At 41.3% G+C, this 20,141-nt stretch overlaps 7 protein-coding genes across 11 annotated transcripts; 2 read left to right on the top strand and 5 right to left on the bottom strand.

The window, feature by feature from the left end:
• Nucleotides 1-750: 750 nt before the first annotated feature.
• LOC133842252 (1,5-anhydro-D-fructose reductase) lies at nucleotides 751-2,745 on the bottom strand. The gene is made up of 5 exons (XM_062275287.1): nucleotides 2,479-2,745; nucleotides 2,253-2,420; nucleotides 2,030-2,199; nucleotides 1,633-1,975; nucleotides 751-1,154 (listed from the first exon to the last, which is right to left on the bottom strand). Exons 1-5 carry the CDS (start codon nucleotides 2,650-2,652, stop codon nucleotides 855-857), a joined length of 1,155 nt encoding a protein of 384 aa, XP_062131271.1. The 5' UTR covers nucleotides 2,653-2,745; the 3' UTR covers nucleotides 751-854.
• A 259-nt stretch (nucleotides 2,746-3,004) lies between these two features.
• On the bottom strand, nucleotides 3,005-4,930 carry LOC133842253 (aldo-keto reductase family 1 member B1). 2 transcript variants are annotated; one of them, XM_062275289.1, is made up of 5 exons: nucleotides 4,819-4,930; nucleotides 4,659-4,732; nucleotides 3,926-4,093; nucleotides 3,347-3,862; nucleotides 3,005-3,281 (listed from the first exon to the last, which is right to left on the bottom strand). In XM_062275289.1, the coding sequence occupies exons 2-5, from the start codon at nucleotides 4,728-4,730 to the stop codon at nucleotides 3,084-3,086; spliced, it is 954 nt and encodes a 317-aa protein (XP_062131273.1). In that variant the 5' UTR covers nucleotides 4,731-4,732; nucleotides 4,819-4,930; the 3' UTR covers nucleotides 3,005-3,083. The 2 variants fall into 2 exon arrangements, with proteins under 2 accessions (XP_062131273.1, XP_062131272.1); XM_062275288.1 differs by having other exon boundaries at nucleotides 4,785-4,925.
• A 733-nt stretch (nucleotides 4,931-5,663) lies between these two features.
• On the top strand, nucleotides 5,664-6,683 carry LOC133841198 (kxDL motif-containing protein CG10681). Its single transcript, XM_062273537.1, has 2 exons — nucleotides 5,664-5,941; nucleotides 6,000-6,683. Exons 1-2 carry the CDS (start codon nucleotides 5,766-5,768, stop codon nucleotides 6,475-6,477), a joined length of 654 nt encoding a protein of 217 aa, XP_062129521.1. The 5' UTR covers nucleotides 5,664-5,765; the 3' UTR covers nucleotides 6,478-6,683.
• Nucleotides 6,674-8,278, bottom strand: LOC133841197 (EARP and GARP complex-interacting protein 1). Of its 2 annotated transcripts, none has more exons than XM_062273535.1 (3): nucleotides 8,183-8,278; nucleotides 7,739-7,957; nucleotides 6,674-7,688 (listed from the first exon to the last, which is right to left on the bottom strand). In XM_062273535.1, the coding sequence occupies exons 2-3, from the start codon at nucleotides 7,907-7,909 to the stop codon at nucleotides 6,726-6,728; spliced, it is 1,134 nt and encodes a 377-aa protein (XP_062129519.1). In that variant the 5' UTR covers nucleotides 7,910-7,957; nucleotides 8,183-8,278; the 3' UTR covers nucleotides 6,674-6,725. The 2 variants fall into 2 exon arrangements, with proteins under 2 accessions (XP_062129519.1, XP_062129520.1); XM_062273536.1 differs by having other exon boundaries at nucleotides 7,739-7,948; nucleotides 8,183-8,263.
• Nucleotides 8,279-8,569: 291 nt separating this feature from the next.
• On the top strand, nucleotides 8,570-9,923 carry LOC133841199 (ubiquitin-conjugating enzyme E2 C). Of its 2 annotated transcripts, XM_062273540.1 has the most exons (3): nucleotides 8,570-8,799; nucleotides 8,990-9,179; nucleotides 9,261-9,923. In XM_062273540.1, the coding sequence occupies exons 2-3, from the start codon at nucleotides 9,079-9,081 to the stop codon at nucleotides 9,688-9,690; spliced, it is 531 nt and encodes a 176-aa protein (XP_062129524.1). In that variant the 5' UTR covers nucleotides 8,570-8,799; nucleotides 8,990-9,078; the 3' UTR covers nucleotides 9,691-9,923. The 2 variants fall into 2 exon arrangements, with proteins under 2 accessions (XP_062129524.1, XP_062129522.1); XM_062273538.1 differs by lacking the exon at nucleotides 8,570-8,799 and having other exon boundaries at nucleotides 8,910-9,179.
• Nucleotides 9,479-12,858, bottom strand: LOC133841195 (zinc finger protein 160). Its single transcript, XM_062273534.1, has 2 exons — nucleotides 12,075-12,858; nucleotides 9,479-11,185 (listed from the first exon to the last, which is right to left on the bottom strand). Exons 1-2 carry the CDS (start codon nucleotides 12,561-12,563, stop codon nucleotides 10,532-10,534), a joined length of 1,143 nt encoding a protein of 380 aa, XP_062129518.1. The 5' UTR covers nucleotides 12,564-12,858; the 3' UTR covers nucleotides 9,479-10,531.
• A 388-nt stretch (nucleotides 12,859-13,246) lies between these two features.
• Nucleotides 13,247-20,041, bottom strand: LOC133841778 (citron Rho-interacting kinase). 2 transcript variants are annotated; one of them, XM_062274502.1, is made up of 7 exons: nucleotides 19,648-20,041; nucleotides 19,353-19,591; nucleotides 18,931-19,293; nucleotides 17,484-18,863; nucleotides 15,633-17,135; nucleotides 15,197-15,392; nucleotides 13,247-15,137 (listed from the first exon to the last, which is right to left on the bottom strand). In XM_062274502.1, exons 1-7 carry the CDS (start codon nucleotides 19,904-19,906, stop codon nucleotides 13,549-13,551), a joined length of 5,529 nt encoding a protein of 1,842 aa, XP_062130486.1. In that variant the 5' UTR covers nucleotides 19,907-20,041; the 3' UTR covers nucleotides 13,247-13,548. The 2 variants fall into 2 exon arrangements, with proteins under 2 accessions (XP_062130486.1, XP_062130487.1); XM_062274503.1 differs by having other exon boundaries at nucleotides 13,248-15,137; nucleotides 18,943-19,293; nucleotides 19,648-20,040.
• Nucleotides 20,042-20,141: the final 100 nt, after the last annotated feature.

Here is a 20,141-nt window from a genome sequence, read left to right as displayed (position 1 = left end):
TATAGTGTAAAGTGTGGTGTGTATTGTGGGTGTTTGGTTTGTGGTGTGGTATAAATCGTCGAGTGGAAAATATAGTAGACTGTGGAGCAAAGTAAAGTAGAGTTCAACGAAACTGCGTAGACTGTTAAGCTGAGCGTATTGTAGATTATAGTATAGAGTTCATTCCATTATTTATATATTTTTTTTTTTGTTGTCGCAACGCGCCTCCCATATCAGATTTAATGCGTAATGAAAAGAGCATAAAGAAGCATTGCGCTGACTGGAATTCAAAAGGTGCGTTTATTAACCTCGGTAACAACCTTTGACTTACAGTAAGATACACAAATATTCTAAGCTATTACCATAAAGAATACCCAAACAAAAGCGTAATAGTTATAGGGCAAGATCTTAATAGCAATGGGATAAAGTGTGTCTACTAATTTACTTACAATGAGATAGATTTTTACCTCTCAATGTTTATAACATTCTGTTAGGTTTTATCTGCGGAATGTTAACTTTCTGTAATTCGGATAAATCTTAACATAACTCGGATAAAAGCCTAACAGAATGGCGTGTTTACAGCAGCCAAGAATTCAGCAGTCCATTGAGAAAATATTATTGCAATTTGAATGGGCTAATTATATTTCGAGAGTGCCGAATAATCTGCAAATAATTGGTTAAAATCATCCAATTGCTTCCATATACCACAATTAGAGATCTACGCTGTTTCATGCATCATTTCAGCTTGTGGCGCAACTAATCGCAGTCACATAAAATTTATCAACTTTGTTTATAATTTGCTACACAACAATTTTGGACGACCATGTGATTACAACAGATTAATCTTTTCATTCCCTTTTCCCCTATCGATGCATCTATTCATCGCCCTCGTCCACATCTTGTTCCGTTGGCTCCGGCTTAATCGTTTGCCTCGTTGGACGTGACTTTCGCTCCGGTTCTGGTTCCGGTTCTTGATCCTCTTTCTCATCCTCTTGCTCGAAGGGATAGAATGGATGCTCTTTGACAGTTTCATATTTAACTATTCTTGGCTTGGGCTTGATGCCACGCAAGGCGCGAACATCGTTCTCATTTAATTGAAAGTCGAAAATGTTTAGGTTTTCTTTTATGTGCACGGGATTGCCAGCCTTGGGTATGGGAACAACACCATAGTCAATCTAGGGGGAAGTGAATAATAATAGAACAGAAAGATGGACAATAAAAGATAATAACAGAAAATCTAATATTTAAAGGTAATATTTGTTAGCTTCAAAAAATACTCAAAAGACTCTTTTTCACTTATCTATGTTTAAAGTAAAGGGTCTACAAACTGTTCAATTTTAACAAGATCTTCGCAATTTATATAGATTTCAAGAGGATACAGCACACTTACCAAAAAAAAAAGGGTAGCATCTTCAGGTGTATCATAGTCACTTAGGAAAAGGTATTAATAGCGACGGACAGACAGACAGACGGACGAAATATGTACTCAGTGCTATTTTATAGTATGGGAGTTGTCTTCTGCTGTTAGTAATAAAATTTTGTCAGTTGTCGCTATTCAATTCTACCTATTCTACCATCACATTTTCAAATATCCAAATATCAAAATATCAAATATCACTTGTTCCGGATATAACTAAGTAACCTTTGCCTTACCAAGTAGCGAAGCACGATCTGCGAAGCTGTGCGTTTGTATCGCTTCACCAGACGCTTCATGCCCTCGGAGAAGAAATATATGGGTGTATGATCATCTCGATTTGGTTGACCCAGTGGCGAATAAGCAGTGACAATGATGCCATTGTAGCGACAATAATCCACCAAATCCTTTTGCATAAATCCCGGCCAGATTTCCACTTGATTAACGACAGGCTTTGAGGAGCTGCATTGAATAATGCGTTGCACCTGCTCCATGTTGAAGTTGGAAACTCCAATGCTACGCACCAGGCCAAGCTTGACCAGCTCCTCCATGGCACGCCAGGTGTCAATATAGTCAATCTCTCTTTAGGTAAATAAGACAAATGAGATAGACTAACTCCGAAAGTGAACAACTTACGTGGTTTGCACCTTGTCACCCTCCAAGGGAGTGAGAATCTCGTCGCACATGTGTTTGTAGCCCACAGGAAAGTGCATCAGATAGAGATCGATGTAGTCGAAGCCCAGAGCATCTAGCTGCTTCTCGCAAATGCGGCGCACATCCCGCGGATCATGATGTATATTCCAAAGCTATCAAAAAGCTGTGAATCTTTGAAGCAACTGCGAGCTGGACCAGCACTTACCTTAGTGGTCAGAAATATGTTCTCCCTGGAAACATTTCCCATCTGAATTTGGGTGCGAATGGCCTCACCCACCTCCTTCTCGTTCTCATAGCTGTAGGCGGTATCAAAGTGACGGAAACCCGTCTCCACAGCACAATGAATGGCAGACAAGCATTGATAGCCCTTCAACTGCAGGATTGAAGATTAGCAAAGCAACATTTTAGAGCAGCTGTCGAGGCTAATTTACGGCATAGGTTCCAAAGCCCAGGACAGGCATTTCGTAACCACTGCTCAGCTTGATCTTGGGCGCCATGAGCAGCGCCTTTTCGCCACACACGGGCTTATCGCCCAGTATCAATGCGACCCGGGAATTGGAGTCTTCATCGTCCTCACACGTGGTCAAACAGCGTGCTGGTATCATATCGAAATGCAATCTCAAATAAATCTAACAAATTTGTCTACAAACAAAATTCTTAAATTAATCTGAAAGTTATTTCAATTGGAATTACAGAATACTTTGCTTATACATCATACAAAGCCAACCTAATGTTTGATTCCATGTATCTGATGGATGCATTCCGATAGCTGGATAGCTAAGCGAATTAATATTTTTGTTGGTAACAGGAGAATTCGTCAATGGCAACTTTACCTTCTATGATACTATAAAACTGTCATAATTACTAATTCCATTTTCTTAAGACTTATTTAAACTACTACCATTTCGAATATGAAATTTACTTCAATCTTACAACTATCTCACGACAACATTCCAATAAAATTTGTACCTTCACAAGGCTATTTATTATTTAATCATACAAGTATTTACAAAAGCGTTCTTTTAGGTTTCCAGCCCTAAAATTCAATGGCAAATGGGAAATACTTGTGGTTACGAGCCTTGATCAGATTGAGGGGCACCATGCGTTCCCCAGTATTAAAGCTATCGAGCACAGCCTTCTCCTCATCGGTTAACGAAAAGTCGAACAAATCAAAGTTTTCGCTGATGCGCTTCGGGTTCGACGACTTGGGAATGGGAATAGCGCCATTGTCGATCTACAATAAAAGTATAATCACAATCAGTTATGATTTTATTACAATTAAACTCAACTTTAACCCACCAGATAGCGCAGTGCCACTTGCGTTGTTGTCTTGTTGTACTTCTCAGCAATTGCCTTCACCTTATCCGAATAAACATAGTCGGGTTTCTGCTCCTCGGGTCTGGGACGACCCAAAGGCGTGTAAGCGGTCAATGTGACATCGTGCTTCTTGCAGAACTCAATCAATTTCTTCTGATTGATGGCTGGTGAGCATTCCACCTGATTGGTGACTGGCTTAATCTCACAATTGTCGAGCACACGTTTCAGCTGCTCGCTGTTGAAGTTGGACACGCCCAGACTGCGAACCAGACCACTCTTGACCAGCTGTTCCATGGCTTTGTAGGTGTCCACGTAATCGACATCGCTCAGCAACAGCGCACCATCTTCGTCTTTGGGCAGCAGTGTCTCCTCATTGATATACTTGTAACCCACGGGCATGTGCATCAAGTAGAGATCGATGTAATCAAGGCCGAGATTAGCGAGCTGCTTGCGACAGGCATCCTCAACACGCTCGGGATCGTGGTAAATGTTCCACAACTAAAATAAAGTGGTAAGTTATTAGCAACATATTTTGATGGGTATCTAAATTGAAGTCGTTACCTTGGTGGTTAGAAAGATATCCTCGCGCTTGACCACACCCTCAGCTATCTTGTCACGAATCGACTGGCCAACCTCAGCTTCGTTCTGATAAAAGAAGGCGGTGTCCAAGTGACGGTATCCAATGTCAATGGCATGTTTGATGGCAATCTCGCCTTCTTTGTTCTGAGACTGCAGGCGAAAATGAACAAATGTAATAATAAATATGACGTTGTTGGTACAGAGATAAGCTTATCTTATCTACTATGTAATTATGCTACATTGCCCCAGGAAATGACAGTGCCAAATTTACAGATGTCACATCTCCCGACCACCTTAAATTATCACTAATGAAGACACAAACGTACGTACAGTGAAAACTCCCTAAGCATGTCTGTATGGAGATATGTTACTTGTTGAACAATAACAGTCCGATCTACAAATATGTATTTCACAGTATTTACTTAGGTGCAAAAGTATTGTATCTTTCATTTTCTTATGATAACTAATATATTTAATAATAATTGTATAAATGAAAAACTATATAAAAAATCAGTTACATAAACTATGAAATATAGCATCAAATATTAATTTTCATGGCTGCTTTTTCTTTATAAACAATTAATTGATGATAATCAAGGTCAATTTGACATGTGTACATTGTACACATATTTAATAGGGTACATTTTGGTGCATATGTCCCGCAATTGTTCGTATTAGTATTAGTACATATTTGTATTTGCTTTAGTACACTTACTGCATAGGTTCCCAGGCCCAAGATTGGCATTTCGCGGCCATTGTTTAATTTCACAGTCGGTGCGAGCTTCATGACTATTTATTGATTAGCAATTTAAAATGAAGAAGATACACACACATTACTTACTTTTACAAACAACTCTGTTCATATTCTTTCTTACCGTCGAAATGGAGAATTTGGGTTTATTTATTTTAGCACAACCGGCAAGCGCTACGTACAAAATGCAAGTGTGATGTCAATTTGATTTCGTTTAGCACAACCGGCCCAAGTTACTAGAACAAAGAGAGATGACACTATCGATTAATCGTATCGAAGCTTCTCGAGTAAAAAACAAATTACTTATGATGTGTTATTATGAGAGAGTTTCAGAGATAACAAAATAAACACTATGCACAGTTCCAAATGTGCAAAAATATGAATTTTATAATTTATTTTCAACAAAAAACAAATCGTACTCTTTTCTAATTTTGTATTCAATCGGGTAATGCTGACAAACGCTTCGAGTGATCGAGTTGCATGGGTGGCAACACCCTAAAGCTCTCATTCGTGAGGAGCAAGAAGGAGGAGCACGACTTGGAGAGTATGAATCGGGTTAACATCACTGAGGGCAATGCCCGATTGAAAGGCCTAAATTCCCTTTCGAACTTAAACTTGTATTTGCCTTGTAAAATTACATTTAGGTCTTAGTTTGTAAGGGTGAATACGCGTATAAATAGGTATTAATTGTTGGGTGACCGGATATTTATTGCCCAATTGTGTAGTATTTTGTAGATATGCCAGATCGCTTAATTTTGTTACTGTCTGTTAAAAAAGTGCTGAAAAGAAGGTTTTGATTGAGAGGTTTGTGCATTAGGATTAATATACAACCCTTAATAAAACAATATGCTTTTCATGGCAATGAAGTGGTTTTATAGGAAGCACACCAGAACAATATTAAATTAAATATCAATCACAATAAAAAGACTTGTTGCAAATAAAATTCGGAAATCTGTAGTATCGAAGCTAATCAGCTGTTGCAAAACACTCTTTGTAATAGGGTTGGTATTTTTGGACAATAAAGTTTGCGGTCACACTGTGTGACAAACAAACTCAAACCTTTCGATTGTTATGGAAAAAGGAAATCCCAATACCATGGAGGACAACACGGATATGACACCAGATGCGGAATCATTCAATGGATATGGTTTCAATAACTACACAGCTGCTGAAGCATTCATACAAGGGCTAGCTGGCATGGTCAACCAGGGCGACGTTGAGACAATGATACGAGCACAAAAACAAATGTGAGTACAACAACAAAATACCTCCCAATGCCACCCACAAAGACTAAATTTGCTTTAGGTTGCAACGTTTTGAGAAAACCAATGAGATGCTACTAAATTGCAATGCATTGTCGCAGAGTCGTTTAAAGAGTGCTAGCGAGGATTTCAAGCGGCATGTTAAACTACTGAGTGAAATGAAAAAAGATCTGGATTATATCTTTCGTAAAGTTCGTATCATTAAACAGAAATTGCAGCAGCAATATCCTGCCATATATGCTGAGGTGCAACCACAACGCAGCAGCCTTGCCGAGGAAGCAGAAGATGAAACTGAAACCGCTGCAGCAGCCTCACAGAATGTGGAGTCAAGCAAAGTGAAAGCAGCTGCCGATCCTGCTGCTCCCAAGAAGAGCGACGCCACTATTGAGTATGTGCAGATGCAGGAGGCCATCGAGAATGGCACTGTCGAAGTGGAGAATGAGTTAATCAAGCGTGTATGCTCCGTGGAAACGGCAAATCCCAATGATTCCTCCGACTGCACGTCAGAGGACACTGGTTGAAGACAATATCAGTATTTGGATCCGTTACCCAAGGACTAGAAGTGTAGATGCAGGCAACTTTTGATTTGATAAAGAACGAGCCTTACAGGTGCATCCGTCTACCTATCTGACGATCTGCTTCAGCACCTAGATCTCATAGTATTCCGCAGTCGAGCACACTCTACTGCAACTAATTCACTTGTTTTAGAGATAACAATACTGTAAATATTACATATATATTTATTAACTAGTAAATTATGTGCTAATAGTTAGAAAATAATTTGGTACTTGTACTGTTTGGGTACCTTTGAGATTATAACGCGTCCATCATAGCTCAAAGAAGCAAATATCCAGGGATCAACATTGCTCCATTCAGCGCAATAAACCGAATCCTCGTGTTGATCAAATGTTTGTAATAGACCATCAGAAAGGACTTTATGGCGTTCCTGTGCTGATGCTTCACTCACATCACTTGGCACAGCTTCGGAGCTAACAGAACCAGCACAAGTAAGAAGCACTTTGCAATCACTAGAGCTGGACAAGATGAGCTGATCGTGGAATGTATTAAAACGCACGGACCACAGCCAATGCGAGTGATCGCTGCGCTCAAAGACTGGTGCTTTGACCATGCGGCAATCCCACACCTTAAGGCAACCGTCGTCGCCACCAGTGACTAGGTGGCATTGCTTATTGGGATTGCAGTCCAAATCGCGCACCAGCTGACCATGTGAGTCATCTATGCTCCAGGCACAGTGCTGGGAATCACGCACATCGTAGGCACGCACACTGCTATCGTGCAGCACCACAAACTGATGGCCCTGATGATGATGCGACCACTTGCCGCTGGTGAATGACGACACGCTCTTGGCGCCGCTTGAATTGCTGCTGGCTTCGGCTACTACACGAGTTGCAGACTCGGCGCGTTGCATGATTGCCAACTTGTTGCCCGCAACACATGCAATAGTCTGCTCTTGGCTGGGATGAAACTCAATGGTTTTGACTCGATCCCCCAAGCTGGCGGTGTCTAACACTTCAACTTTGGCCCAGGGAATATATTCGCTTTTTAAGGGTTCATTGCTAGATGCGTTGGGATCGTCTTCGGGTAATGTTAATAATGCTGCCTGGGACAACACTTGCGCTCCTTTCTGCACATTATAAACTGATGCCAGCAAACGTGCGTCGTGTGGACAACTGTTAAGTTTCCACACTTCGCCCAAAGCATGCTCAAAAATCTAAAATGGAAATCACTTAGAATTTTTTCATTATTTACTTGTCTGCTTACCTTGGATTGTATGGTGCCCTGCTCTTCATCGTATTGCAGCAAATGCAACTGATTTGTGGGCTTTAATGAATTAGTAGCAATAAAAAAGCACACGTCATTGCTCTCCCCGTATTGTGGCGTCAACGCTCGAGCTTGCAACTCCAAGCCATAAATTAAGCTATTCTCCTCCATGTCAGACGCTTTTCAGAAAGCGACGTAACTGATTGAATCCTGGGGTTTCTTAAATATATTTTAGAAAGAATTTCAATTATAAATACCAAATATAGAATTATGAAACTTTTTGTTTACGTCTGGCTATGGCTATTTGTTTTTGTTGTGGCCGTTACAAGGATGCGTTGGCAGCTGTAGATACATAGTTATCGAAATTAAGGGTGTCGCCAACAGTTAACCTAATTTAATTATTATACTGTTTTCTAACATTTATTCATTTAAGTAAACACTAACCGCAGACCGATAAAATTATTATCTTATTTGCAAAAACAACACAATTCAAGCAATTTGTATTAGAGATGAGCTCATACCGATAGACGTGAACAACATAGTAATATTGATGCTATAATACATATTCATATATCGATTTTTATGGCAAACATTGATGACTTTTGCAGTCAAATAATAATATCAAAAATGCATTTATTGTTGAAGACAATTATTCGATTAGGTGGATTCAAACATTTAGATTCCATAAAAAAATCTTAAGCCCAATTTAGCCAATTAAAAATCAATAAATCTGATGCATTTGAAGCAACTGGCAGAACTCAGTAGCTACTTACATTAACTTCATGTTTAACATATATTTGCAAGCAAAAATAGGTTCAAAAGTATATTTATTTTGTAAAACGTCCATTATTGTATGGGCGTTCATTATATTTTGCAATTATTTTATAGTGCATTTATGTGAAGCAGTATATTTTTAAAGTGTATGGTATATTTTAACGGTCAAGACGCGTCGCAAAGCTAACGACGCCAAAATTGTATATTGTGAAATGATTCAAAGACGATTTATTTGCATATGTTTTGGAAAAAATTAAGAACTGATGAAATTACGAGGCAGAAAAAAGGTACATTTATTTGATTTACAATTGCCACTCACTATAATGGAATAATCGACTCGTTACAATTCAGCTACCAAAAAATACAACCCTGTGCACGCTCAAATCAACACTGTGTGTTGTCTCCATCCATTTTGTTTTAGTGAAAAAAGATTCTCAAAAGTAACAGACGCGCATTAACAAAATTCTCCATTTACAGTATAAATTAGTGAAACTAACATTTGGCTTACAACCAAACACAAGCAAGGTAACTAAATTGCCCCCCGAGAGTGCAACAAACGACGCGCAATGGCACAAAACATCAGCCCTGAACAGAGTGGTGCTGGTGGCAGTAGCAAACACAGCGATGACTCGCTGCCTGTCAAAGACAATCATGCTGTGAGTAAAAGGTAAGGCGCCAAATTTTTATAAATGCCCCCTCTCTATTGATATGTATATGTAGTCTAATGATTTGCATTATTTGCCCATAGACTGCACAAAGAACTCATGAACCTAATGATGGCCAACGAGAAGGGCATCTCAGCATTTCCGGATGGTGAAAACATCTTTAAATGGGTCGGCACTATTGCAGGCCCCATAAACACGGTGTATGCGAGTCAAACGTATCGCTTGTCGCTCGACTTTCCCAACTCGTACCCGTATGCGGCGCCAGTGGTTAAATTCCTAACTCCATGTTTTCATCCCAACGTCGATCTGCAAGGCGCCATCTGTCTAGACATCTTGAAGGACAAGTGGTCAGCGTTGTACGATGTGCGCACCATATTGTTATCGATACAATCGCTGCTCGGCGAACCGAATAACGAGAGTCCACTGAACGCGCAGGCCGCCATGATGTGGAATGATCAAAAGGAGTACAAAAAATACCTAGACGCCTTCTATGAGAAGCACAAGGACACCTAAACCTAAACCTAGCAAGCAAAACTAACTACTACTACAACAACAACAACACCAAAACTGGCAGCGACCGTTTTATCCTCATTCTCTATGCTCATATTGCGGCGTATTTATTTACATTTTGTGGATGTCTGGTGCATGCAACACCAAGTACACCACTCTCAACACCACCATCACCACATCCCCTTATATTCCCCTAACTCACTTATATTTCTATATATTATATAGTTTATGCTAATTTTGGCTCATGCATTTTATTTCTTTCCCCTCAACTGTCATTTTTATAGATGCAATTCAATTTTTCAATTATTTTTACAACAAATTATTAAATTTATATAATGTAAAGTGGTATGTATGTAATTCTCAAATCTAAAATAACTAAAAAATACCGTCTGTTTCATTAAGCTTAAGGCAAAAGTTTTAGTTAATTGTTTTTTTTACAAATGATTTTTGAACTACGATTATTGTAAGGCGGGCTTGTGCTAAGACATCTGTTCTGTACTGATTTCGAGATAATACCAGATTACCTTGCTGCAAGCCCAAGCCCCAAGCATTATTATGTGAATGTTAGCTAATTTTATAGTAAACCTCCCCAAATCGATTCCCCTAAAAAAAAAAAACAACTGTCACTTTTCGTATATGTATTTACTTTAAAATCAGCCGACTTTCGAAAAGAAAATAACAAAAATATAAGCAAATTTTTTAGTATTTCAATGGATTGTACTTTTTACATTGTAACAAAGTTTCGTTAGTAAAGCAGAGTTATTGAAATCACATACTATATACAATATAAATAAAAGCGAAATAATTGATCAGTAAAATGTTCTTATCATAGAATTATCCCGCTTCATTTTATTTTGTTTCGCAGTTTCGCATGCTTCTTCATAGTGTGATTGCTCAGCGCAGCGCGAGATTCAAAGATGCGTCCACAACGACGACAACGCAAAGCTGGCTTATGACTATGACGTCGCTGTAGATGATCCTTCATATTCTGATTCGTATAGAAACGCTGTGTGCAATAGTTACACTCAAACTTTCGCTCGCCCTTGCTCTTGTGCACCCATTGATGACGCGTAAGGTGAGCTCGTCGACCATACGACTTTCCACACTTGTCACAAATGTGAGCAGCACTCGACTCCTCCTTGCGATGACCCCGCCGAATGTGATAGTTGAGACTGCGTGCCGCCGTGTAAACCTTGTTACAATTGGGTTCGAGGCAGGCATAAATCCTTGTGCTGTTCTGATGAACCTCGCGAAGATGAGCAGTCAGCAAATTGGCTCGTGCATATGTCTTTCCGCATTCATCAAAGGTGCACTTGTAGGGCTGTTCGCCGCGATGCTTCTGCATGTGCGCCTCGTACAAGGACATTTTGTAGAAGCCACGTCCGCAGATGTGGCATTCCGTTTTGTTGCGTACTCCACGGGCTCGTTGGGAAGTGGGAATCCGCTCCTTACCCAACGTTTCCTTGGCGGTTTCATCTTCTACGATATAGACTTTTTCCTGCAAAGTATAGATAAGTGCATTTCAATTAGGTGCGAGAAGAAGATGTAACACATAAATAATAATAAATTAATCAGTCTTAGAATCAAATCAAGTTTAAGTAACAGGTGCAAAAAATACAAAAATACAAATACAAACAAAACATAAATTTAAAGAGTTGATTTGTATTATATATTATGAAAAATTTTATTCTTTTTAATAGGAGGATTTCATCATTCTAGTTTTGGCAACAGTGCGTATGATGGATATGATTAATTAAGTCTTTCAAGTCTCATAGCTAAGAATTAAACAAAAATATTCCTTCCATAAGCAATGATAACGAAGTTGGTAAATTGCATAATTATATAGGTCAGGGGCAATAGTAAAATACAACTACATATTTCATTTGGCGTTTTATTGTGTGTGTATGCAAAGTTATTCATACACTTAATTGAATCCTGCTGCTTCACAATTGTATACAGATAGAAGCGCCATAAATGATTTATCAACACTGGTCATAAATGTCGCGTTATCAATCCTTTTGAAAAGCGCGCGGCAAAAGCTCCCAAAGCTGCCATAAAAAAAACAAAACCATCCGTATCTATGTTTTGTATGTGTGTGTGGACATTTCCATAAAGTAAACATACATATGTGAGAGGTTGTATAAAAATATCAACAAATGTTCTCACGCCAATAAAGTGTTTAATGTCAAACATATACAAATATGTATGCATGTGTGTTTTGTCTTCCGTATCCAATGTGCATACACACAAACATATATAGTTTACAGTTACAGTGAACAAATACAATCATAATTAGGCGATGCTAATCAAAAACATGCGATTAGATTGTGCCGAACTTGTACACACACACACACCCACACATGCACTTCCTAGCAACAAACACTTACGATTTCTTCGATGACCAGCGATGATTGAATCTGGGCAATTTCTTCCACATTCTTAGGGGACTCCAGCGACGTTTCAACAATAGTATTTTCCTGAATTTCCTCCACATCCTTTGCATTCACTTGCAGCATAATTTTGTCAAAGTTTCGCTGGGATTCCTCGCACATGCATTGGAAATCATGGAATTTTTGCACTAATTGATAACAGCACTCACAGATGCACTGCAGCACAACGTTGCAGCTCATGCTGCTGTCCAGCAGATCCTGAGGGAATCCTTTTGCTCGGCTCCCCATGCAACCTAAAAACTTGACAGCTAATTCTTTTTCACGGCACAAATCGTAGGACACATCTTGGCTGCCTAGCAGCACGAGGCAAGCACGACATAGTGACATTCTGCTCAAGGAATTACAGGCAGAGGAAGGCTCATTTGTGTTTGTAGTAGTATCTGCAAGTGCGCGGCACGCGCTTGAATTTCGTTCTGATTTAAACATCGTTGGTTTTGGGCTGCATTCGCGCTAACCGGTCTGCCATAAATTGACTTCAATTACTCGCAATCACCGAAAACAATAACAATAGCCCAACGTCGACCACCACGGCGACGGCGACGACAGCGACGCCCGTGCCCTCCGCTGCTTGGGCTTTCACTGCGCTGGATAATAAAAGCTTATTAGATGCTGCCTATGTGGCTGCTGCTGTCGTCGGCGCCGCTGCTGTCGATTGAAAAAACTGTTATGTATCACAGGGCGTTTCGGTGTGGTGCTAAGCTTTTCGCTCCTAGCCTGCCAACACAGGGTGTCGCGTGTAACGGCTGCAATTTAAACAAGTAGCCATGAGTTCATATTTATAAGTTCATTTAATTGGATTGAAGATTTTTATTTCCTTTCAAGTCGACTGGCAAGTTATTTAAATATTTATGAAAATATTTAAATACATTGCGATCATTATTATAATAAAACTTGATTTTTTGTAAAAAGAAATGAATAAAGAATTACTCAATAAATTGAAGTAAAATTAATTTACTCGGCGTATATTATAACAGCAAAATAAGCTCCCACATATTACATTTTTGTTTCTGTTCACCTGAATTGCTAATAAATTTATCAAATAAAAAAGATTGCAAGTTTTTATATTTTTATTTGTATTTACCTCAATGGCTTCTAAATTGATCGAGTAAATGAACAAATAAGAGATTTCAAGCTGTTATATTTTTGTTTATTTAAAATCGCACAAAGGTTATTAACATTTCAAGACCTCAAATTAAATCATGCTTCTTAATACACGAATATTTGTATTTAAAGTAAATAATTAAAACTTGTCATTTTTATATGTTTTATACACATATTTGATTAAACTTTTCTTTCCAAAACGTACAAAAAATTAAGATAAATGTTCAAATTAAATGAGTATGACAACTAACCGATAAATACTATATGACATAGGACATACAAAAGATTCCTAAATGTAGACATATGAAACTTAAACGCTATCTGTGGTCATGATGGAGCCAAGTGTGACAGACGTGGCCACCGAAGAAATGGTTTCCATGGAAACATTCAGCTTATGTTTGAAAGCCTGCAGAACATCCAGATGATAGATCTGCTGGACACCAGACTGCTGATCTATGGACAACGTATAAGCATTTGTGTCGCCACTCGAGGTCAGCAAAGTGGGCATGTAATGAGGTAAGTACAAACGTTGCATGTCGGGAGCATCGTTGCTGTCCGCATTGAGACCGCTGGCCAGTTGTTTGCTGTAGGAGCGCTGCAGACGCATCACCTGAACATGCTGATAATGCGAAACATAGAGAAAAGGTTCACGATAAACGAAACCAGTTGGAGCATAGATCCAATTCAAGTCGTAGGGTCGTGAGCGGCAGCCAAATTCATCCACAAACACGCCACATTCGGCAAAGCAGAGCAGGAATTCCTGTCGTGAGATGCGCACGGCAACAAAAGGTTGACACTTGATCGTGTGCTGCAGCGACTTGTCCGCCAGATCAATAAACTCCTCGGCCGCATAATTATCCAGATCGATTTCGTAAAACTTATCCGAACTGACAATAGCCGAATGGCGTGTATAGAAGATCGAGGTCACGGGCGTGGCAGTGTCCAAAGCACGCACTGGCTTGAATTTGTGCAGCTTCAGATCATATTTGAGTATGACAATGCGCGAGGAAGTCGCTGCAATGGCCACCGAATCCAAAGCGTTCTCAGTTTCATTGGAGATCTGGACAAGTTTCCACTTTTCGCTGGCCGTGCGATTGGCAAAAGGCAGCTCAATGACCGACGTCTCCAGCGATGGTTTTTGGCAAGGAATAGCGCTCTGACAACGTGTCTCCAGCTGTCGATAGTCGCATTGGTAGAGCTTCTCGCCACTGGCGCCCACCATAATTGCCTTGGCCAGGCGTGTGGAGATGGACACATAGCTGACGCTCTCAATGCCTGCAATATGCAGCAAACGCTGGGTTTCCACGTTGTAGGCAAACAAACCATTGTTGCAACCAAAGAGCAAGATCTTTTGCTCCACAATTTCATAGGCGCAATTGATCTCAATGGCCTCTCCCGACTGCTGCACTGCACCATTGTACACCAACGTGCCCAAGTAGTCGTCATTTGAGCTCTTCTCGCTCTCAGTGGTGTCGCTGCTCAGCGCTTGCAGCTCTTCGCAACTATCGACGATCGAAGGCGCCGTCGGAGTCACCTTGCTGCCACATGACTCGCTAACATTAGAGCGACATTTACGATGTGCAACCTCCTTGCATTCCTTGCAACGCCAATAAGGTGAGCCCACAATAATCAACTGCTCGCAGGCCAGACAACTCATCTTGTCCAGCTTCGACTCGTGCAGCGCCAACTCAAAGCGATGATGTGTTGGCTGCGTTTGCTGCTGCTTCTGCGGTGACTTTGATTTGCTTTTGACTTCCACTTGACTTACGGCACGTTTCAGTTGTGTCTGTTCTTTCTCTTTGAGTGGCGAACGCGGCACGACAGCGATGCTGGCAGGGCGCGACTTCTTGTCCTCGCTGTGGCCATTTGATTTGCTTGGCGATCGCAACAAAGCTGTACCTAAAATACAGAGTTAAACTTTACAATTGTTCTTTCATTTTATGCCGTCTGCTGCTAACCATTTAACTGGTCGAGCTGCTCCTGCAACATCTTCGAGTGCTTCTGTTCGCGACGCAGCTCCTCCTTGAGCGCGCGATATAGAATAGAGGACTCCACATCGTTGGGCGAGATGTTCTCCTTGGCATTGCTGCTGGAGCCAAAGATTTTATCGGCCAGCGTCTTTTTCTTCTTGGCGGATAAGTCTTCAACTTTGAGCTGCAATGGAATGGTAAATATATTATTTAATTCGTTAAGAGCAACTGCAGTGATTAATATTCATAGTTAACTTTCATCTTGGACACTTGTTTGATGCAAGTTAACGTTTAACTAGTAAAAACAGATGTAGAGAAATATTAACTCATTCAATGTTAAACATTTGTTTTTTGTTGGATTTTGAATAAGTAAAAACCGAATATTAATACAATTGAAACTCATAAAGAATTCGACTAATTTTACCTGCAAGTAGTCAATCAATTTCTTGTGCTGAGCCAGCGTTGCCATTGACTTGATGTCGCGCTGCACAAAGTATTGCTCCTTCTCCTGCAGCGTGTTCTGCAGCTCATCGATCTCGCTGTGCAGCCCAGTTTGTACCTCTTGCAGCTGCTGCAACTCCTGCTGCAGATGGCACACCTCATCTCTGCTATGAAATAGGTCACTCAAGATGCGCGCATTCTCCTCCTTAAGCTGGAAGAGTTCACGCTCGTACTCTGAGTTCTGAGTCTGACAATTGGCGCTTTGTGTTTCCAGCTGATCTGTGCGCTCCTGAGCACCGAACAAAGCATTCGTCTGCTCCACCAGCTGTCCTTGCTGGGCAATCAGTTTCTTTTGCAACTGCTGCAAATTCTGCTTGAGCTCGTCCAGCTCTACACTGAGAACTTGAGCACGCTGCTCGGCCAGACGTTTGCCCGACTCTTGCACTGCGAGTTCCTTGCGCACTTCGCTCAACTGTTCGTTGCGTTCACGTAACTTGTCGTGGCAGGCTTCCAGTTGGGTTTGCTGCTTCTTGTTGCGCTGTTGCTCCGTCTCCAGCATGGCCTCCACTTCGGTCAACTGATTGTCCGTTATGCTGCATGCGTATTTCAAACGTTGGAAGTTATCCGTCAACTGCTTAATCTCCGCTTGCAATGCCTGGCTGCCTTCACCCACCACAACGCCACGTTCACGCTTCTCTTGCAGCTCCCGTTGCAGTCGCTTCTGCTCTAGCCCTAAGCCATCGCACCGCAGCTGCGTTTGTTGCAGCTTCTGACGCAGTTCCGTGGCCTGTTGCTCGAGTTTGTGCACATTGGCCAAGTGCTCAATGATCTCCGACTTGCACTTCATGCGCTCCTGCTCAGCCTTTTCCCACATACGATGCTCTTTGAGTACATCGCGTTTACTTGCTGCCAACTCGCCTTTCAGCTCCTCGATGCGAGCATCGCGTTGTCGGAACTCGTCCTGGGAGGATTTGAGCGCACGCTGCGCCTCGTCGCGTTCGTTTTGGGCTTTCTTGACGCGATCCTCGGTCAGCTCCATGCGACGCGCAAGCAATTTCTTCTCAGCGAGTGCTTCCTCCAATTGCTTCTCTACTTTCCATAATGAGAGATTTGCTGTGCGTGCTGCCTGACGCTCCACAATCATCTGCTCGCGCACTGCGGCCAGTTTATCCTCCAGTTTCTCATTCTGTCGCTCCAGCATGTCGCCCACAGCAGTGTTGCCATGATGGGAACCTCCATGTGACTTCATTGGCGATAAACTCTGCTCGTTAAAGCGCTCCAGCATGTGTTCCAGCTTGTTTACCAGCTCTTGAAGTTGATCGGCGCGTGTTTTTTGCACGCATTCACCTTCCTTGGCCACAGCGAGATCAGCACGAAGTTGATCCTCGATGGCATGAAGTTCGGTTAGCGAACCTGGCGCAGTTTCATATGGAGATGTTTGAGATGCTAGCGATGATTCTGCCAAATTGCAGCGACACTCTGCGAGCTGTAATATAAAATAATATATTTATAAACTAGCACCAAAAAATAATTTAGATTCTAAATTAATCTAAAAGTAAACAGTAATCTTTAGTTAAAATTATAATAAAGTTAATTATTTTAATATAACTCCTAAAAACCAATTAGAATGTGAATTTTACCTAAACCAAGATTGCAAACGCAATTTTTAAAGTTACGCTCTCAATTCAAATTTTATCGATGTAACTCAAATTTTCCTCGAAAATTTTCAGTTCTTTTGACAGCCAACTTGTTAGCTCGATAGATAAGACAAGAGTAGAACTTCTTTATCTTCTACAAGTCAAATTTATAAAAATAAATAAATATATTTTCCTACCTGCAGTTCCCGCTCCAAGCGCACACATTCGGTTTGCATCTCTTGAGTTTCCTTTTTGGCATTATTAAGCTGCGTCTCCAGCAAAGATTTGCCAGCACGCAGCTCGTTATTCGCCGAAATTTCGCTGTTGAGGCGCTGCAGCAACTCCTCGATGCTGCGCTCCGAAGCGTGTTTGGCTTCCTGCGTCGACTTACTCGAACTTATGGATTCATCTAACTCTGTGCGTATGTCCTGCAGCTCCAGAGTCATGCGTCGATGCGTGTCCTGCGAATCTCGCAGCTTGTGGCGCAGCTCTGTCATCTTGTTCTCATAGGTATCCCTCAAATGATTAACCTGTTGCTCGTTATTCTTATCGGCTTTGTTGCTCTGCTCCTTCAGTTGCTTTAGCATCTCTTTGTAATTGTCCAACTTGTCTGTCAGATGCTTGCATTCATCGCTCTTCGCATGAAACTCCAGTTCACGCGCTTCCAGCTTCTGTGTAGTACTTGCGAGCTCCTGTTTCTTCTCTGCCAACTGTTTCTCGTAGCGCTGCTCGGAGGCAATCTTTGCTTCCTCGTATTTCTGGCGATTCAAACGCAACAAGTCTGTGATTGTGGCTTCCTTTTTCGACCACATCTCCTCGTCAATCTTGGCCGAACTCTGCAGCGTCTTGATTTGAGTCTTGCAAGTGCTTAGCTCCATGGTTTTTTCCTTGATAATCTGCTGCAATTTCTTGATTTCAGCTTTGGCCTCCAGAACAACCTGCGATTTGCCGTCTGTCTTTTTAAGAGCCTGCTGTGCTCTAAGCAAATCTTGTTTGAGCACTAGAATTTCAGTTTCATGTGATTTTAATTTCGTTTGCAAGTTCCTCAGCTTCTCCTGTAGCTTTGCGTTGCGTGACGATTCCGAATCATCGCCTGAAATGGCGTCATTTTCCATATGCACAAAGCTGTAGCCAATGAAGGGTAAATCTTTGCCACTAAAATCATTTGATTTCATATTCGAAGTCAGCGACTTTTTCGTTTGCTGCTCTCTGCGTGCCTTATGCCGAATGCCATCCTCAAAGTTGGAGATGTCGTCATCCGACTTGATGGTGGGTATAATCGGCGGCACCTGGGAGCGAACTGTGCTCCACTGCATTGTCTCAAAGAAGGGATGCTTTACAATCTGTTCATATGACAGACGATTCGTTGGATTTGTGACCAGCGAACATATGAGACTCTTGAGATTGCTAGAGATTTTTAAATCGCTGGGAAAGTTAATAATCTCCTTAAGGCGACTCTCCTCGCAATGCGAGAGTATCTTCGAGTACGTCTCATGGACGTTATCTTCATGGAAGGGCGTTATCTCGCAGATGAGCTCGTAACCAATAATGCCCATGGACCAATAATCGCAGCTCACCTGCTCAAGAAATCACAAAATTGAATAAGAATCTTGTCTACACATTGTTCACACCATAAAATCATACAATTAAACTCACGTCATGCATGGATTTGGAGAGCTTATATGTAGATATGGTCTGCAAGAGCTCAGGAGCAATATAATCTGGTGTGCCGACAGGCGAAAGACTGAGCACATGACCATCGCGATCTAAGGCAGCGGCATTGCCAAAGTCCGCCAGCTTGATGTGACCAAAGCGATCGATGAGAATATTCTCGGGCTTAATGTCGCGATGCACGAAGCCCATGTTGTGAAGTGTGTGCAGAGCCAAGGTCAGCTCGGCTAGATAGAAACGCACCAGATCCTCATCAAAGGGACCATGGCGTGACATTAAGCTGAGTAAATCCCCACCAGGTAAATACTCCATGATCAAATACAAGTTGTCATTGTCCTGCAAGCGGTATATCAAGGTAAATATATAAATAAATGGCGAATTTAAGAGAAACTCACCTGAAAGGCGTACTGTAAATTGGTAAGCCACTCAGAGTTACGACGAGACATAATATCGCGCTCCACTTGTGATGTGGTTACCATGGATTTTTTGATCTTTTTCATGGCATAAACATCCGAGGTTTGACGTTCCACAACCAAATGCACATTGCCAAAATATCCTTTGCCGATCAGTGCCTTGATCACAAAATCATCGGCATTCACCCGTAACTGACGCGTCTCCTCTACGATGGGACGAACTACAATAACAATAGTAATAATAACAAACAATGCTGGAATCCGATTTCTAACTTACACTTGGTCACAAATTCTGCAATGTTGCGATCGCGCTTTTTGAGCGTCTCCTTGTCACACTCATTGTACAGCAGACAGAAGGCATCGAGCAGTCCTTCCCTGCACACGGCCTCAGCGACAGCTGCACTTGTAGTGCTAATGGGCACAATGCTGCGTCTTGTGGCGCCCAATGGCTTCTGAATGGCGCCAACTCCTTTGCCGAGAATTAAATTATTGAGACGCGTTGTGCGCACACTAATTGGATCGCGTTGGGGCGGCATTTTATTGTTTATTTTGAACTTAATCGAAATTTAAACTGCATAAATTAAAACGTGTATTTTAATATTTCAAACACAAGGAAGCCATTGAGAAAAACACAAGCGACGCGCAGTTCAGAATTCAACGTTTTGAATGTGGTACGAGGTGACCGTATTGAAATTTCAAAATACATCTCTTTAAGTCGGAAAATATACCGAAATATACCAGGTTGATGATTATCTAGTTTGAATTGGTTTC

Source organism: Drosophila sulfurigaster, chromosome 3 (genome assembly GCF_023558435.1).
Source record: "Drosophila sulfurigaster albostrigata strain 15112-1811.04 chromosome 3, ASM2355843v2, whole genome shotgun sequence".
In the NCBI taxonomy this organism is placed as follows: Eukaryota; Metazoa; Arthropoda; class Insecta; order Diptera; family Drosophilidae; genus Drosophila; species Drosophila sulfurigaster.
Note: the sequence above shows the minus strand (reverse complement) of the source record. Positions and strands in the feature narration are given on the sequence as shown.